The following is an 18,079-nucleotide window of genomic DNA, read 5'->3' as shown; positions in this document are numbered from 1 at the left end:
ATTGTCCTATCCTAAAAAACCATCAAACAAAACATCAATGGAGAACTTATTTATTCAGATTTCAAACAACTGACCTTTATGACTGGTTTTGTGGTCCAGGGTCACAAATTAAAGTACTAACATAGAGGTTTCATAGCGAAGCCATAGAAGAACCATTTTAGTGAACAGTTCTTAAAAGAACCATTTTCTTGGTGTTTAGAAAATCTACACATCCTTTTTTCACTATAAAGAACCTTTTGTGGAATGGAAAGATTTCATGGATTTTAAAGGTTGTTCATAGAACCACAGGTGCCAATAAAGAACCTTTATTTTGAAAAGTACAGCCTTCACATAGGAGTCTAAAAATACAGCCTAGGTAGGTAGCTCAGATCTCAGCCTTTGTCTCTCACCCGTCTGTGTCTCCTCTCTGCGGTAGCGAGCTGTTTCATCATTTTCTCCTTCATGTTGGTGCAGTGGGCCATCACTAGCTTCAACACGCCCAGCGGGTTCAGACACACGGGACTCTGCCCTCCATCATCCTGAGCCTGCGATAGCTCGCTGTCTCTCAGCAGTGCTATGAAGGGGTCACGGAGGTTGTAATGTCCATATCGCTCTTGTACAAAAGCATCTCTCTGTTGTGCCTAAAAAATGTTAAAGGTAGACAGGAAAAGATAGGAATAAGTAACTGGTTTCTGTTGTGATTACACAGCAAGTTCACAGAACGACTGATTAATACCTTACATTATGTTTGCATATGGGCCATGTGTTTTTATGAGAGACATAAAGAGAAAGCAGGATTTCTAAACACATTGTGATGCAATTACAGCTGGTCACTATCAGATCTATTTTCACAAAACATAATCGCAGCCCTGACCCCTCCTCTGCGGGCAGGTGTTAAACCTCCCCTGGGCTGAAGGGATGGAGAGGGGGGCTCACACCACAAAAGGCCCAGCTGTAGGGGGTGTTGTTCACTACTCATTGTGCATGTGTGCGCTTGTGTGAGGGCTGAAACGGGGGGCAGTGTGACTAATTTAGGAGGGATGGGGTGGTCTTACTAAACAGATCAGCAGATGGGAGGCACACACACACTCACACACACTAAATTCAGGACTGGAATAGACATGTGGTTTATGTTCTGGGTGACACACATGCTGCATCCTGCTGTATTCCTCTGCACTTTTCATGCTGTTCTACATGCGGCAGATCTTCTTCTATTGTGACATACATTTGAGTAAAAGGGGTTATCAAAAAGGTATTGTAGGACAGGGACTTGGTTCTATCTATCGGATGTTGAATGAATGGAGGTAGATTTGGCAGCGAGCTTGCAGTCGATAATAAGAAAACTTAAAGGGATAGTTCACCAAAAAAGTGTAAATTGGGTCATTAATTAATTCGGTTCCAAACCCGTAAGACCTTTTGTTAAAAAAATGTCTAATATCCAATATGATACTGTGAATTACAGGCGAAGAATCATGAACTCATCAGGCTAACGTGTACATGACGCATGCACATTTGGAATTTTCATGAGCACGCCTTTGTGTCCTCCTTAAACACACCAACGCAAACAAAAACGTAGACTTTTATCTGCTTGATCACAATGCATGTGGGAAAGAAAGTAATATTTAACCAACCAGACTTCAAGAGATCTCAACTTCTGCTGTTTGCTGATTATTATCTGTTACCATTCAGTCTAAGACTCAAAGTCTTTTAATAACACAGAGAATCACAGAGGGTGTGGTGTGTACTGGGTGTGAACATCGGCATATTGATCAGCACAATGTGGCAGATGTAACCACAACAACCATTTAAATCCAGGCTGTTAACACTAACATACATTTTCTGTTCCACAGTCTCCTTGTATCAAGCAGAAATTCATATTGTACTTATGTCTATGATAAAGCAGTGTGAGTGAGTTAAATGTGTCTCAGACCACCAGGCTGGATAGTTTATTTGTTTAACTTCAGCATTAAGCAGAGTTGCATACTACTCAACATCATTATAGAAAATTACAGTTCAGAGGCTTTAATCTGTGGCCCTGCCGGCCTCTGAGTGACCTTATCCAGAGATCAGAGAGAGACACAACTGAGGGAAACAGATGAGACAGCGGCAAGACAAACATCACTATTACTGCCCAAGTGCCCATACTACGGGTTATATATTTGATCTAATACACTAATCATTAGATTTTTGGCTGTAACTCACCCTACGCAATTTTTGCTACAGACATAAATGATATGATATGAAGAATAATTCACTTTGGCAAAAGAGTAAAGAACCACCTGGAAAACTTTAGCAAATGCAAAGCACTGTCCTAGCAAACAATATTTTGATATATACTACATTCCAAAAGTTCAGGGTCATAAAGATTTTATTTTTATGAAAGAAATTAGTAAATTTTTCAGCAAGTATACATTAAATTTATCAAAAGTGGCAATACAACATTTATGACATGAAACTCTAGGTGGAACAGGCTGATGGGTCGTTAACGCAAATTGATGATACTCACAGCATTAAATTACTTGGCACAAGCTGATTGGTTCATGTTACATACGCAGCCAATGAGCTTACTGATTTACATTTAAAAAGCTGGTTAGCATTCACTAGAACAGTTCACAGCACACGTTCAGAGATCCTCTGAAACCCTCCACCTTCCCCAGCTCCACCTGTATAGATCTGCTATGGGTTATTATATGCTATTTGTGCAGCAGCAGTATGTCTTAAATACTCACAGCACCATATAGTTCCTGTACTTGCTTAGCAGCAGCAGCAATAATCTACAACAACAACTGCTTTCTCCACTGGTAATAATAATCTAGATAGGATCTAATCTAACCTAGAGTGTTTCTAGATCACCAAATCTGTATATCAAATGAATACGTCTGCTAAATTAATAAATGTAAATGTAAATATTTTCCAGTTGTAAACAAAGCTTTGTTGACTGTCTCTCTTCACATCCAGACCAGACACACATCCACACAAACAATAACAGTCTACCGGGACACACAGCACTACACACACTACACTACACCTTACCCACCAGAAATCCAGCTACTATATTTAGCCCTGTCAGTCTCAAAATGTTTAGTTTGAACATACTAATTGTTCTGCTTTCTCTGCACTATAAAATATTTCACTGTGCATTTACAGTAAATTACTGGGACAGTTGCCATATTTACAGTAACAGCCTATACCATAATAGCTCTGCAGTTAATTACAGTTCAGAACATCCTGTAATGTAGCAATCACAAAGATTACTTGAGTCAGCACAGTAATTTTTTTGTTGTAGGCCTACATTTGTAGATAAACTGCAACAGAATCGCAACTCAGTAGCCAGTACTTCCTCAAAAGCTGACATGCGACTTCAGTTTGTAAAAGAGTTTACTGGTAGAAAAACAAAAACAAATGAGAATAGCAGGTTTCTAAACATAAGACATTCAGCTTTAATGATTTAACTTACTATTTTAGCTCTAAATAATAACTATTTATATAATCCCTTTAAGTCCCACTGCTCATCCATGGATAATTAATTAAATTATTTACAAGCAGGGGCTTATGGGTATTCCCGCACAGTGGGATCTCAGTGCAGCATGATTCAGTTATTTGAGTTTTTATGGTAATTTATTGACTAAATATATTATTTTACTCTGTGTGTGTTGCTGTGAGATTAGTAATATATATGCCGGACAGAGCAGGAAGCTCTTTGTGCTGTTGCTGTTTTTAATTAAGCTCTTGCTAATCTGAGGCGCTTACCGTTGGAGACAGAAAGGAATCAGGAGACTTCCTGGAAGGAAGTTCACACAGAAGGAATCCTACATCCCTCTAATCAACCCACAAACACACACTCTAGGCAGTTCAGAAGAGCGAGGAACCCCATTGGTTTTCTCTGTGAGTGAGTGTGTGTGTGTGTGTGTGTGGAAATGAGTCACATTTATAAGGTAAAACATGGGCTAGACATCCTCCCTATTAGGACAAAACAAACAAACTGGCTTGTTTAGTCTGTTTGGACTGTGACTTTAACATGGAATTCCCTATTCATGAAATTCCCCTTTCAGAGACCTGTGAACAGACCTGATCTTCCTTTATAAGGCTTAGATGATGAAACAGCAAGTGAGTGAGTCATATTAACGGCTGGTTTCCCATTTTAACCACCAGCCCTCGGGATACTGGCTCCTCCATTACATCAGAATGAGCCATGGGAAAATAACTCAAAAGGAGGAGCTAAAAGCGCTGCAGTTGATCTGGAGGCTTCCAAAACATCTAAAGTGACTGACACTGTTCTCCCAGCATGCACTGCTTCACCACTGCTGGGACACACAGGAGATTCTGAGGGCACTGAAGTGACACACACATACATACACATACACACGCACACAGCGCAACATTCATGATCAAAGACTCAAGCCCAAAGGGCCTCTCAAGGTTCCCTCTGTGACTAAAGCCCTTACTGCCCAGGAAGAAAGTCAAATGAAGCCTTTAAAGACACTGACACACACACACACACACACACACACACATTTAGTATCTTGCCAAGGGCTGAGCAGTAAAAGAGGCACACTTACACACTAAGGCTTTGTTCAGACTGGAAATTCATAAATTCGCCTGAAATCTGTAGGCCGCAAACAACAGCAAAAAAACCATGTCCATGTGTTGTTTGAAATCTGGTAATAATCAGGATATTTTCACTATGTATTGAATAGTAAATGTGTCAATTAGTCAGTGGTTTTGGACAGTAAATAAGGCAGATGCACCAGACACTGCTGACAACATCCATCCAAGTAGTGAATTCACACTATTGTTTAAAAAAGAGCGATAGAGAGAAATCAATACTTTTATTCATCAAGCATGCTTACAATTGATCAAAAGTAGCAGACAAACCTTTAACATTGTTACAAAAGATGTCTATTTTAATAAATGCTGTTCTTTGGAATCTTCCATTTATCCAAAAACCCTGCAAAAACAAATAAATAAATAAAAAATGCAAAGAAATACTAAGCCGAACAATTGTATATCATATTAGAAATATATAGCATATTAAAAGGATTTCTGTAGGACACTGAAGACTGCAGTTATGGCTCCTGAAAATCCAGCTTTGCCATTACAGGAATAAATTTGCATAATACACTAACTTGGCTATTGTCTGACTAAACAGTTTCAGACAGAACTGTAAGCGGATAATTTGCAAAATGACCGTAAGATTTGAGCACAGTGTGAACAAAGCCTATTCACGTGTGTAAGATGTTGACTGAACAAGTCGCTGTAAAAAGTAGAGATGTGTCTGTAAAAGAAACTATGTATTGTGAACACACTAATATATAACCAAATGTAACTTTCGCTTTCAGATGAACGTAGCTTCTCTGTGTTGTTTTCAATGTCCCACAAACTAATCTCATAGTCCAGCGCAAAGAGTCAGCAGTTGATCAGACACCAGAGCAGCTTTAGTGGCTGAGCCCCTCGTCTCATGTTTCCATCTTTCCCACACACACCCCTGAGCTCATGTGAAGCTGCTGTTCTCTGTTATTAACGCTGTGTTAACTCTTTAACCACAGCATCAGACAGAATAATTACAGGCCTAATAAAGCACACACACACTATATATATATCCAGAGGGAACACTGTGGGCTTCTGTTATGTGTCAGTATGAGTACATGCAAAAATGAACTACATTTGTTCTAGTTTTGAGGAGTAAAGACTCAATTGAGCACAGCTGATTTAATTTGTGTGCTTATCAAAGCATAAAATGAAATGGAAGATGGAGAATTAAGCGAGTAATGATAAAGAAAGCTGTAGGGCAGGGCTCTTTGCTAACACTTGTTCAAGTGTTAAGGAGTAATAACTTTTTTCAAGATAACATTTTTACAGTCATTATTTTAGTTAATATATTATAAATAAAATATAATGATAAGATTTTTGATTACTTTCATTATCCATTAAAAACATTTAATAGTTGAAAATGAACATATAAGAAATAACTACCTAAAATCTTTGTATGAAGAAAGTACATGTTGTCATGTAGTAATTTATAAGTCCTAAGAGGATGAAGACTGTGCTCATAAATATTATTTATGGTTCATCAGTGTTCATAAGTGCATCATGCACTTATTGGCTGAAAGGAAGACGTTGAAAAGTGTGCACTAATCAGACATCAAATAAATGAATCAAATTATGGCATAGTTCATGAATATTCAATTATTTGGGAACTTCTGCATGATCTAATTATTATTCATACACCTCTCAATGCCATGTTTAGGAAATCTATCCCTTTAATTGATATAGTTTACATGGTCTGCTCTGGTCCCCATGAGTGTTTTGAAAATCCAAAATAGCAGTAAGTTTTGTGCGAGGGGTAGGTTTAGGGTAATGGGATATAAAATACAGTATAGATGTATAAAAACCATTTCATCTATGGAATGTCCCTACAAAAAAATGGGAGTCGTGTGTATGTGTGTGTTTTACAGGAATAGCACTGCCTGCCATTGTTCTCCTGTCTGCCTCTTTCCTGAGTACCCCCCGGCACACTTCCTGTGGTTCCTGACCACTATAGTCCACACCAAACACTGATCACACACTGCCTGTTACATAACACAAATCTACACACATACAGATCTGAGGTTGTACAGTAAAAATACAACATCTGAAATCTCACAACTGCTCAAAATTCACTGAAATAAAAGCTTAAATTTAAAGCTGAAATATGTCATTTTTTCAATGCAATGCTTTCTCCTATCCCAGCTTAATATGCAGACACAACTACAAGTAAGTCTACAACTAGTCTGTAGGTTGTTTTCCCAAAACACTTGTTCTATAACAACTTGCTTTCAAATAGCCCAATACAGCAACATTAACTTGAGTTTGGTGCAGAGTTTTTGGTTTGTAGGCAGGGTAAGTGCTAAGGAAACCTGTTTGGCCACAAGCTTTGGCAACATGCTAAAACATGCTAAACCAAGCTAGAAACATGTTAAAACATGCTAACGATGTGCTGAAATGTGTTAACAATACCTAATACAATGCTATCAACATGCTAGTTAAAACAACAATAAGCAGCATGTTTTTGCATTTAACAGACACTTTTATCCAAAAGAGGAACAAAAGTAATTTGTCAAAGAGCTAACAATAATAGTAATATGTAATGCCAGGTTTATAAGACAACATGCCTTACATTGTGCTAGCATCACCAAGCTTAATAATGTTAATAATGTTACCAATAATGGTAAGCAATAAATGGAGAACTTTTAGTGGTTTCTTAAACATCTAACAGGATTTTAATGTGGTTTCATAGGGTCTGATGAGTGTCTGACATTGCCTATTGTGGTTTCTTAGGGGTCTACTGTGGGGGTCTAAGGTCTAATGTGGTTTGAAGTTGTGTAATATTGCATGTATAAAGTTTTCACTGGTCTTTCTAACATGTGTGTGTATGGGTGTGTGTGTGTGCGTTTTTTGTGACAAATGAGGACATAAATTTGTATAATGACAAGGTTATGTCATAGGTATTACAAGGAGAAGGTGACTTTTCAGGACATTACCCCATGTCCCCACAATGTCACCTCAAAACATATTGAATGGAGTGTATTGAAAATCTGAAATAGCACAAAGTTTCCTGTAAGGGGTAGGTTTAGGTGTAGGGTTGGTGTGCAATAGCACATACAGTTTGTACAGTATAAAAACCATTACGCCTATGGGATGTCCCCACTTTTCACAAAAACAAACATTTGTGTGTGTGTGTTGTATGTTGTAACATTGCATGTATTGCATGTATAAAGTTTTAAAGTATAAAGTTTTTACTAAAATCTTTTTTACTTGTTCTCTGTTGGTTTCTTAGGAGTCTGCTAAAATCTAATGTGATTTGAAGTTGTGTAATATTGCAAGAATTGCATGCATAAAGTTTTCATTGGTCTTTCTGACTTAAAGCATTTAAAAGCATTTTAAACATTAATTTTTCATATTTTTTCTTGCCAAACTTTACTTTATTTATTCTTGACACAGTTCAGCTATAAATGCATGCATGTGTGTGTGTGCTCTTACCCTGAGTGTGTGTATGACTACATCTTGTGCTTCCAGTTCTCCTTCCAAAATGCTGAGCAGCATCAGAAGTTCAGCTTTACTGAGAGTCTCCACATTCATCCTGCTGCCCTGTAACAAACAAATAAATGAATTCAGAATCTGGGCCCTGAAGCAAAACCGCTGATTCACAGGTCTGGCAATATAAATCAATGTTTTAGCAGGTCATGCACTGTATAACTGTACCGAGACCAATGTAACAGGATCATACCACACATACACAGATCAATTTCTCTGGCCTAGAAACGCAATAAAGTTCCACATATTTCATCAGTGAATCACTCTTGATCTGAAATGACATTTGTGTGAGTCTGGCATTCATGAACATTAAAACACATGCACAACAGTGTTCGGCGTCTCTGCATTGTGGTCTGGCTCTCCGTCAGACCACATAAACACAGGAAGCTATTAGCATATCAGCACAGAGGTCTCCAGTGAACGAGTTCAACTGCTGTACTGTAACGGATTCCCTCAGTCTAGTCACACACACACACACACATGCATTCAGTATGTTTGAATGCTCTTGTGAATAATTTCTCTGTTTACTGCAAGTGACACAGACAGATCTGGATTCAGCTGCAGTGTAATGGACGGTTTTTCCTTAACCATTAAGGTTTGGCTTGCTGTGCCTGGGTTCATATTTCCATTTATGTTGGACTGTGTGTGAGCAGGACAGAGGAAAACCTGCCAAACACCCAAACACAATCTGTGTGACCACTGATTTATAAAATATTTGTGCGAATTATGATCATTCTGTATAATTACTCCCTTAGCCCACAGCTGAACATCATCATCATTATCATACAGTGACTTCACACAACAACATTGTCCGATTGAATGTCTCACGTTCTAAGGGTGTAGAATAATTTTCATAATTGCACAGTTAGTTTCAGGTTTGATGACCACATTGCAGCTGCATATAATTTTGCCACGTTGTTTGTTTCCGGACAATATACTTAACTGGTTGCATAAGGAAGCAGTTCTATACACCAGAGCATTTTAGGTATAACTGATCACAAACAGAAAATTAATGCACATCTCAGGTGTAACTGTCAGTCCTCTGTCGTGTGTCTTGTGTTCCCGCCTCTTGTGTCCTTATTTGGTCATGTTCCTGTCCTTGTTCAGTGTGATTATTAGTTATGATGGTCCAGCTGTGTCCAGCTGTGTTTTAGTAATTATCTGTGATTGTCATGTGTATTTAGTTCCTGCCTGTTTAGTTAGTTTGCATCTGGTCTACTCGTTACTCCCTGGTGTTCCTGTGTGTCCCAGCCCAGCCTTGCCTTGTCTGTTTTGGATTTATAAAGACTGTATTTTGAGTTATCCTCGTCTCCTCGTTCCTCCCTGCTGTGTGCACTGTGACAGTAACATCCACTACATTTCATGTTGTGGCTTTATTAGCACTATTATTCAGAATCATTACCAGTTATTCCTTACATAGTACCATTCAAAAGTTTGGGGTCTGTATTAATTTTTTTTTTTAATGTTAAAGTTTAATGTGAATTTATTTGATCAAAAATACAGCAAAAACAGTGAAATGTTAATATTTTTTAAAAATAAAAAATATATTTTCTTAATTTAAAGTAACTGTTTTTTTATTTTAATTATTAATATTTTAGAATGCAATTTATTCCTCTAATGGCAAAGCTGAATTTTCAGCATCATTAATCCAGTCTTCAGTGTCACATGATCCTTCAGAAATTATTCGACATGCTGATTTGATGCTCAAGAAAGATTTCTTCTTATCAACGTTGAAAACAGTTGTGCTGCTTATTATTTTTTGTGGAAACCATGATCTTTCTTTGATAAATAGAAATTCCAAAAAACAGCATTTATTTTAAATATAATTTTTTTTCATAATTTTACAATTGTCTTCATTTCACTTTTGATCAATTGCAGATTTTTTTTCTGAATTTCGTAAACAAATCTTATTGACCCCAAACTTTTAAATGGTAGTGTATATAAAATAATGTAGAATATATGTTAGGAGGGATTGCTTACTGATGTGCATAAAAATCATACATCTAATTTTTATCACATAGCTTTAAAACCTTTCACAAGAACTTTTTCAATCAATCCTAGAATCAAAAACCTAGATAAAGTTGGCTTTCTTAGGGGTTTTTTCCCTAAGACAATTTAATGAGATCACTTCCTGATATGATTCAAATTGGTTACACATCAGTGTGTTACTAGCATGACAAGTATGCTATTTATTTCCTTCTTTTGAATAGAAAGTTACACAGCTTGTCCAGACTTAATATAATCTCAGGACAATGATGTCATCCCGACATTACTAACACACTGCGGATGGGGGCTGATTGTAGAGCCAGAATGTGTGTGTGTGTCTGTGTGTGTGTTAGAACTGGAATTCACTTTTATAACTCACGCAGTATTACCACTGGAGTCTGTGATCCAGTGTTTGTGTGTATGTGTCTGCTTACACAATGATTTGATAGTTTAACGCAAATAATTGCCTATGGATACAGAAACTGTTGTTTGCTTAAGAGTTGTATGTTTATGACATCATTGACTGATGCTTTTATGAATTGCTCTGGTATTAATGGTGTGACCACAAGTGACCACATCGCATGCAAAGGAATACATAAACATTTACACAGACAGAGACACAAACCACCTGAAACATAATCTTTTCAGTTTGTGTGTGTAGGGTCGGTTAACCCATTATTTGCATCCACTCAATCTATATAGGAAACAGACTGCATTATTATTCCCGTAAGAATCTTCATCCTGCAGCATCCGGTAAAAACACTATCCGTGCAGATCACAAGTGCATCCTTCCTGCCTTCATTTCCTCTCAAGAGGGCCTATAAAAGCCACATACACTTATATTGTTATTGTGCGAGAGTTGGACAAACACAGGTATGACGAGAGAACTGAAACACTGAAGTAGGGTTGGGCCGATAGACATCACGATGTTGAGCCGGCATCGTGATTCCACCCCCCCTGCAATCCGCCGCATCCCAGTACCGTGTTCGGAAAGAAAATGACGTGTACTACGGGGACCCCAAAAGGGAGATGGTCCTCACTGCAGAACACAAGATCCAGGGGGTGTGGTTGGATCTAGATCCAACTCCTCCCACCTTACATTTACCTAAACCTACCATCTCCACCCCCTAGATGTGGATCCAACCCCGCCCCCTGGATCTTTGTTCTGCAGTGAGGGGTTACTGCCAAAAGGGAATAACTACGAGATGGGAGGAAAATATATATTTCAATAGCCTACTTTCTCTCGCAGTTACAGTGGGGCAAAAAAGTATTTAGTCAGCCACCAATTGTGCAAGTTCTCCCACTTAAAAAGATGAGAGAGGCCTGTAATTTTCATCATAGGTATACCTCAACTATGAGAGACAAAATGAGGAAAAAAAATCCAGAAAATCACATTGTAGGATTTTTAAAGAATTTATTTGCAAATTATGGTGGAAAATAAGTATTTGGTCAATAACAAAATTTCATCTCAGTACTTTGTTATATACCCTTTGTTGGCAATGACAGAGGTCAAACGTTTTCTGTAAGTCTTCACAAGGTTTTCACACACTGTTGCTGGTATTTTGGCCCATTCCTCCATGCAGATCTCCTCTAGAGCAGTAATTTTTTGGGGCTGTCGCTGGGCAACACAGACTTTCAAGATTTTCGATGGGGTTGAGATCTGGAGACTGGCTAGGCCACTCCAGGACCTTGAAATGCTTCTTACGAAGCCACTCCTTCGTTGCCCGGGCGGTGTGTTTGGGATCATTGTCATGCTGAAAGACCCAGCCACGTTTCATCTTCAACGCCCTTGCTGATGGAAGGAGGTTTTCACTCAAAATCTCACGATACATGGCCCCATTCATTCTTTCGTTTACACGGATCAGTCGTCCTGGTCCCTTTGCCGAAAAACAGCCCCAAAGCATTCCACCCCCATGCTTCACAGTAGGTATGGTGTTCTTTGGATGCAACTCAGCATTCTTTCTCCTCCAAACACGACAAGTTGAGTTTTTACCAAAAAGTTCTATTTTGGTTTCATCTGACCATATGACATTCTCCCAATGCTCTCTAGCAAACTTCAGACGGGCCCGGGCATGTACTGGCTTAAGCAGGGGGACATGTCTGGCACTGCAGGATTTGAGTCCCTGGTGGCGCAGTGTGTTACTGATGGTAGCCTTTGTTATTTTGGTCCCAGCTCTCTGCAGGTCATTCACTAGGTCCCCCCGTGTGGTTCTGGGATTTTTGCTCACAGTTCTTGTGATCATTTTGACCCCACGGGGTGAGATCTTGCATGGAGCCCCAGATCGAGGGAGATTATCAGTGGTCTTGTATGTCTTCCATTTTCTAATAATTGCTCCCACAGTTGATTTCTTCACACCAAGCTGCTTACCTATTGCAGATTCAGTCTTCCCAGCCTGGTGCAGGTCTACAATTTTGTTTCTGGTGTCCTTTGACAGCTCTTTGGTCTTGGCCATGGTGGAGTTTGGAGTTGGACTGTTTGAGGTTGTGGACAGGTGTCTTTTATACTGATAACGAGTTCAAACCGATGCCATTAATACAGGTAACGAGTGGAGGACAGAGGAGCCTCTTAAAGAAGAAGTTACAGGTCTGTGAGAGCTAGAAATCTTGCTTGTTTGTAGGTGACCAAATACTTATTTTACGGAGGAATTTACCAATTAATTCTTTAAAAATCCTACAATGTGATTTTCTGGATTTTTATTTCTCATTTTGTCTCTCATAGTTGAGGTATACCTATGATGACAATTACAGGCCTCTCTCATCTTTTTAAGTGGGAGAACTTGCACAATTGGTGGCTGACTAAATACTTTTTTGCCCCACTGTATATCATTGGGTAATTATACTGTATATAGCCTAAATTGTGGGCATCAGGGAGACGCTATTATGCCTGGCACTTTTTGCACGACAAGATTAGATGTTTGTCAGTTGTGCTCGTGATCTGCAAATCATTCGCCATCGTCTCAAGCTGGTCGCACACTGGACAAGAAGCTCAGCGCCGCGTTGTGCCACGTCTTTACATTGTTTTGAATCGTTGCTAGCCAGCGCGGACAGACGCCGAATGGCGCCGCCGGTGTGCGTGCGCTAATAGAAAATGTGTTTGAATTAAAGACATGGGGCGACCGGAGCTGCTCTTCTCGTCCAGTGTGCCACTAGCTTCAGTCATCTCTCCTCCTTACTCTGTCTGTTTATGTGGTAAGTGAAATTTTATGTACTGTAATGTAACAGGCAACTGTTGACAATCGCTATTTGTTTTCCTTGCCGTTCTGAATGCAGATTTACACTTCGGGCACACCCCCGCTCCCGCCCCCGCCCCCCAATGTCATCGTCCATCGCGATGTTTCACTGCAGGCATAGTCCGATGCCAATTTTGTAGACATCGCCCAACCCTACACTGAAGCTAACAAGCTTCCAACAACAACAATCTTGAAAGAATTTAAAATAAATTATGGTTTTCACTGTTTGGATTAGGAAATATTGTCTACCATCATTTTATGTTTTATCAAAATGCCAAAACTGCTGATCACTGGCTGTCAGTTGGATTTTTGCTTGGTTTAAAAAAAAAAAAAATTGTATATCAGGTCAGGAATGGATCCAGTGTCCTCTTGCATGCTAAACAAAACCTGCACCACAAGACTAACATATTTTTTGTTCATGTACAACAAAACAACTGTAGCCTGGAATTAAACACACCATGCTGGTTTCGTCTGGCCAGAAGAGAACTGGCCCCCCAACTGAGCCTGTTTCTCCCAAGGTTTCTTTCTCCATTTCTGTCACCGATGGAGTTTTGGTTCCTTGCCACTGTTGCTTTTGGTTTGCTTAGTTGGGGACACTTAATTTCTGGCAAAATTGTCAGCTTGATTGCAGAGCCACTATTTAAACTGAGCTGGACAATGATCACTGAATGAACAATGAATTGACTTTAACTGAAAAACTGACTGTTTGTTATTGTCCTCTTGCATTATAGACACACTATTTTCCAGTTTAACACTGAAAAGCTGTTTTGACATCTATTGTTTCAAGCGCTACATGAATTAAAGTGACTTGACTTGGCTTGTTGTTTTTTCATTGGTTATGTCTTATCTCAACTAGCCAGGACTCCCACTGGTGCCCACTCAAAATTTAAAAAGAGCATGACGCCCCTGACTGTGGCTGTAATGTGTAGGTCAGAAGGGAAAAATCTGGTTTTCTGCCTAAAGAATCTGTCTAAGAAACCTCCTACACCAGGCTGTAAATAACAATTACACAAATACCACATTTGACCAAGAACTGCATTCCAGAAAAAGGAAAAATAACTTTAAACTACACATAGCAATCAAAGGAGAGAGGACTCATGTCATTGAATCTTCATTACAGCAGCCAAGACCTGAGAGAATGAATGCAGATGGAAATTTAAGCCATTACTATATTTATGAGAACTAGATCAGTCTGATGTGTGAACAAATCATTTTGGCCGCTGAGTTAACGAAATCTGAAAAAAATTGGCACACAACAACGATGAGCCACAGACTGACGTTGATTCAGTTACACATTAATTACACCGATCCTGATGATGTGAAATCAGTAACAGCTGCAGTGAGAAACAAGGCTATTTAACAGTATAATGTTCCACTACTTTATATAATAAAGAGAGTAATAAGGCTATGAGCGAGTGAGACAGTGTGAAAGAGAGAGAGATTATAGAGAAAGAGTTACTGGTTCTGTTGCCATTGCTGCTCCCAAAACCAAATGCACACCTAGATTTTTGAAGCCAATAAGTCTCTTGTATCACTACAACATTCAGATACATATATTTTCTAGTTGTTCTTTTCCATGCAATAAACGTGGTCACATTTATCATTCCTCAGCAAAATTTCAAGTTTGAAATCCATTCACATCAATAGAAATTTCAAGTAAAACTCCCCTGCATTGATTTCGGAATGGGTTCAACTTGGTTGCATGAATTCATTACGCTGACCAACAGAAAACGTATTTGTTTGAAAGTGACTTCTGTGTGAGCTGTTCTTCATGCATTTCTACACTATTGACAATGGACAAAAGCCTTTAATGTGATAGCACCTTAAAAGTTTCATAAAGGACACATTAACTACAGCAAAAGTGTCATCAAAGTGATCATCAACGCGTATGTCATATTAAAGCTATATGTGAGGTACAGAGTGCCATGACTTTATACTTACTTTATGCTTTATTTTCAAGAACAAGATCAGACTAATTTGTAAACTAATCATTTGGACCAGTTATGTAAACTACTGATTCACTGGAAAGATCAGACTGGAAAGATGGACCATTTTCATTACCTGTGATTTTACTTTATGAATGCTTGAAAACTTATAAATGCACTCTTATAAATGCATGGAGAAAAGAAGACTATATCACATCTTTAAAATTCCTATTTTGTGTTCCACAGAAGACAAAAAAGTCTAGTCTAGTAGTCCAGTTTCGGAATGACATGATTATGAGTAAATAATGACAACTAGCCTATTATTTGCTTGAACTTCCTTTAAAGCATCTGCTTATGTAAGAACAGACCTTTTCTCCTCCCTCATCTCACTGAAAACTCACTAAACCTCAGACTTAACCCACAGCTGCTGAGGGCAATCCTTAAAAGAAACATCAGACCACAGCATAATGTCAGCTTGCTTAATGAATCATTAGCAGTAATGAGAGAGCAGGACTGTCAGATGGGTGTGTGGTTCACGGCACCGCTCTGATGCTGTAACCCCACATTAAACCTGTACAAGCCCAATAAAACCATCATCTGGCAACAAAACACAATCTCCACACAGCCACAGAGAGTGTGAGAGCGGGAAAAAGAGAAACACTATATGGATTACACAGACTGAAAGGAATTCCAGGAATTCACACCCCACACACACATATTAATCAAATATTAACAGAAAGAGACTCCAGACGAGACTGTAATGCATACTAATTCACCTCGACTATATTAACAGATGATCCAGCATCTGCTTCTCTCTTTCACTGACACATCTTATTAACGACTTGCAAATTCAAGATTCTGAAGCAGTATTCAGATCATAGACAACACAATATAACCATGCAGAATGATTTCACAATGGGAGCTATTGTATAACACTTGCATAAAAGCAGAATGCAGTGATTTGGCACGTTATAGTAAACTAAACCCATTAACTCAGCTCAAATGAGGTCAACATACTGTATCCTAAACTCTAAACTCAACCCTTTCCCCAGGGTAAAGAGTCAAGATGGACTGAAGTGCTGTGTTTTTTACTGAGCATAGCTTCCTCATTGCTGCAGATTTGCGGTTCTGAAGTAAATTTGTATAGAACAAACCACCCAGTGGTTACCAAGGTGACAAACCATGACTTCAGACTTCTGCTGACATTTTTGCTAAAAAGATTATTCCAGCACTTTCTCATTTGCCCGCAATGTTTGTTGTTCAAAGCACTGCTTTACTTACAGCTACTGAAGACCAAAATCCTCAATCGTTGCCGACGTTATATGGGCCACATTCTCAAACTGAAGGAAAACTGGCCATTAACTGGATACATTAGACCTAGAGGAAAATCTGCAAAGCGAAGCAAGCTCTTCTTTGGTGTGATTACGTCTTGAACTGAGAGAATGTCTTCAACCCAGTTCTCAAGTGACTGATTCTGACATGTCAGTCAAAACAGAGCATTTCACTGCATACAGGCTAGACTACATTTTTGCTCTTCAGCCATTGACAAACACTCACACGTCTGCTCTTTAAAAATCACTGCTTGCTTGATTCAAATAAACACATCAACTGAGTGATTAAATTCAGATTAACATTTTAACAAACGTGTCCAAATCTCTGGCAAATGTATTTGATAGCTACTACAAGAATCTTTTATGAACATAAAAGTGTATGCAGATTCTTAAGCACTGGCACAAAAAATGCTACAAAACAAAAACAGTATAAAGTTAAGGATCAAGAATAAACACTATCACAAAACAATGTGTCAAATATGTTTACCATAAAATGGGAAGAGGATGAGGATTGGTACTTTGTACAGATATTATGTACTATATGTGCAAGTTCATATATTCATTTTTTCATAAATATCTGGTGTTGACTAAACGTACACACACAGATATAAGCATAAAGTTAATATATATTTTAATTCACACATGGTCTGAAGACACAGGTACAGTAATGTCATATTTTTGATAAAACAAATAGAAAAACAAATGAAATAATCACTTGTAATTTTCTTAATACAAATATACCATCTCTTGTTCATTTTCCAAGTGAAAATGTTGCTGTTTTAGGAACTAATGGCAGGTGAAGATTTGTCCCATGTTTTAAGAATCAGTGCATGGTTAATCTTTTATAAGCTGCTTGATTAGCAATAAGAGCCATAAACTCAAGCACTGTTCAGCAAAAAGCACTTCTGCAGATATCAGGTTTCCTGTTGGACACAAAGCTTTCCTTTCAGTGTTTTAAAAAAAAATCACCCTGAACATATGGAACATTTCGCATACTGCTAAACAGGCAATCAGTGCACTTCTCAAATATGTGAAGAACCTACGATCAGGTGTCTGACATCAGCCCGGAACAAACAGAAACAGAAACAAAAGACTGTTTGTAACATTGTGTTATATAGCATTTAGTGGACACACTATAAAGATCATACAACTAATTACCTAGTTGTATCTAAATCCATAAAAACAAGTCTAGTAAGGCTGTATTAATTGTGCATGAGTATGAAAGAATACTGTGTGGCTAAGAAATCAATGTTTATCATATTTAAAACGATGTGCACATGTCATAACAATAGCGAGATAATGTACTGGAAATCTATCCTGGGATCTGAGATTCACTCTTCCACTCCAGCACGCTCTCCAGATCACATTCACGCCCTCTATCATTTCCAAAAAGAAGTCATAATTCCACGAAGCATTAATTTTATTACCTTCATATGTGTTTTTGTTCGCTCATCAGTCCTCGCGGTCAGATTTATCCCAGTTTACTGAGTTATTTCTCACTTTCGCTGCTGCTGACCGTGCTACTGTCCCGGCCGAAAATATGGACCGCTGCCAC

At 38.6% G+C, this 18,079-nt stretch overlaps 1 protein-coding gene across 1 annotated transcript in view; it reads right to left on the bottom strand.

The window, feature by feature from the left end:
* The window catches only part of cttnbp2nlb (CTTNBP2 N-terminal like b), a 25,823-nt gene extending 7,744 nt beyond the window's left edge, over positions 1 to 18,079 (bottom strand). Inside the window, exons 1-3 of the mRNA XM_058784827.1 lie at positions 17,952 to 18,079; positions 7,999 to 8,106; positions 390 to 620 (exon numbers count right to left, since the gene is read on the bottom strand). Coding sequence (XP_058640810.1) covers positions 390 to 620; positions 7,999 to 8,106; positions 17,952 to 17,957 — 345 coding nt within the window. The 5' untranslated portion in view covers positions 17,958 to 18,079. The remainder of the gene's footprint in view (positions 1 to 389; positions 621 to 7,998; positions 8,107 to 17,951) is intronic.

This window comes from Onychostoma macrolepis, chromosome 08, assembly GCF_012432095.1.
Source record: "Onychostoma macrolepis isolate SWU-2019 chromosome 08, ASM1243209v1, whole genome shotgun sequence".
NCBI lineage: Eukaryota > Metazoa > Chordata > Actinopteri > Cypriniformes > Cyprinidae > Onychostoma > Onychostoma macrolepis.
Note: the sequence above shows the minus strand (reverse complement) of the source record. Positions and strands in the feature narration are given on the sequence as shown.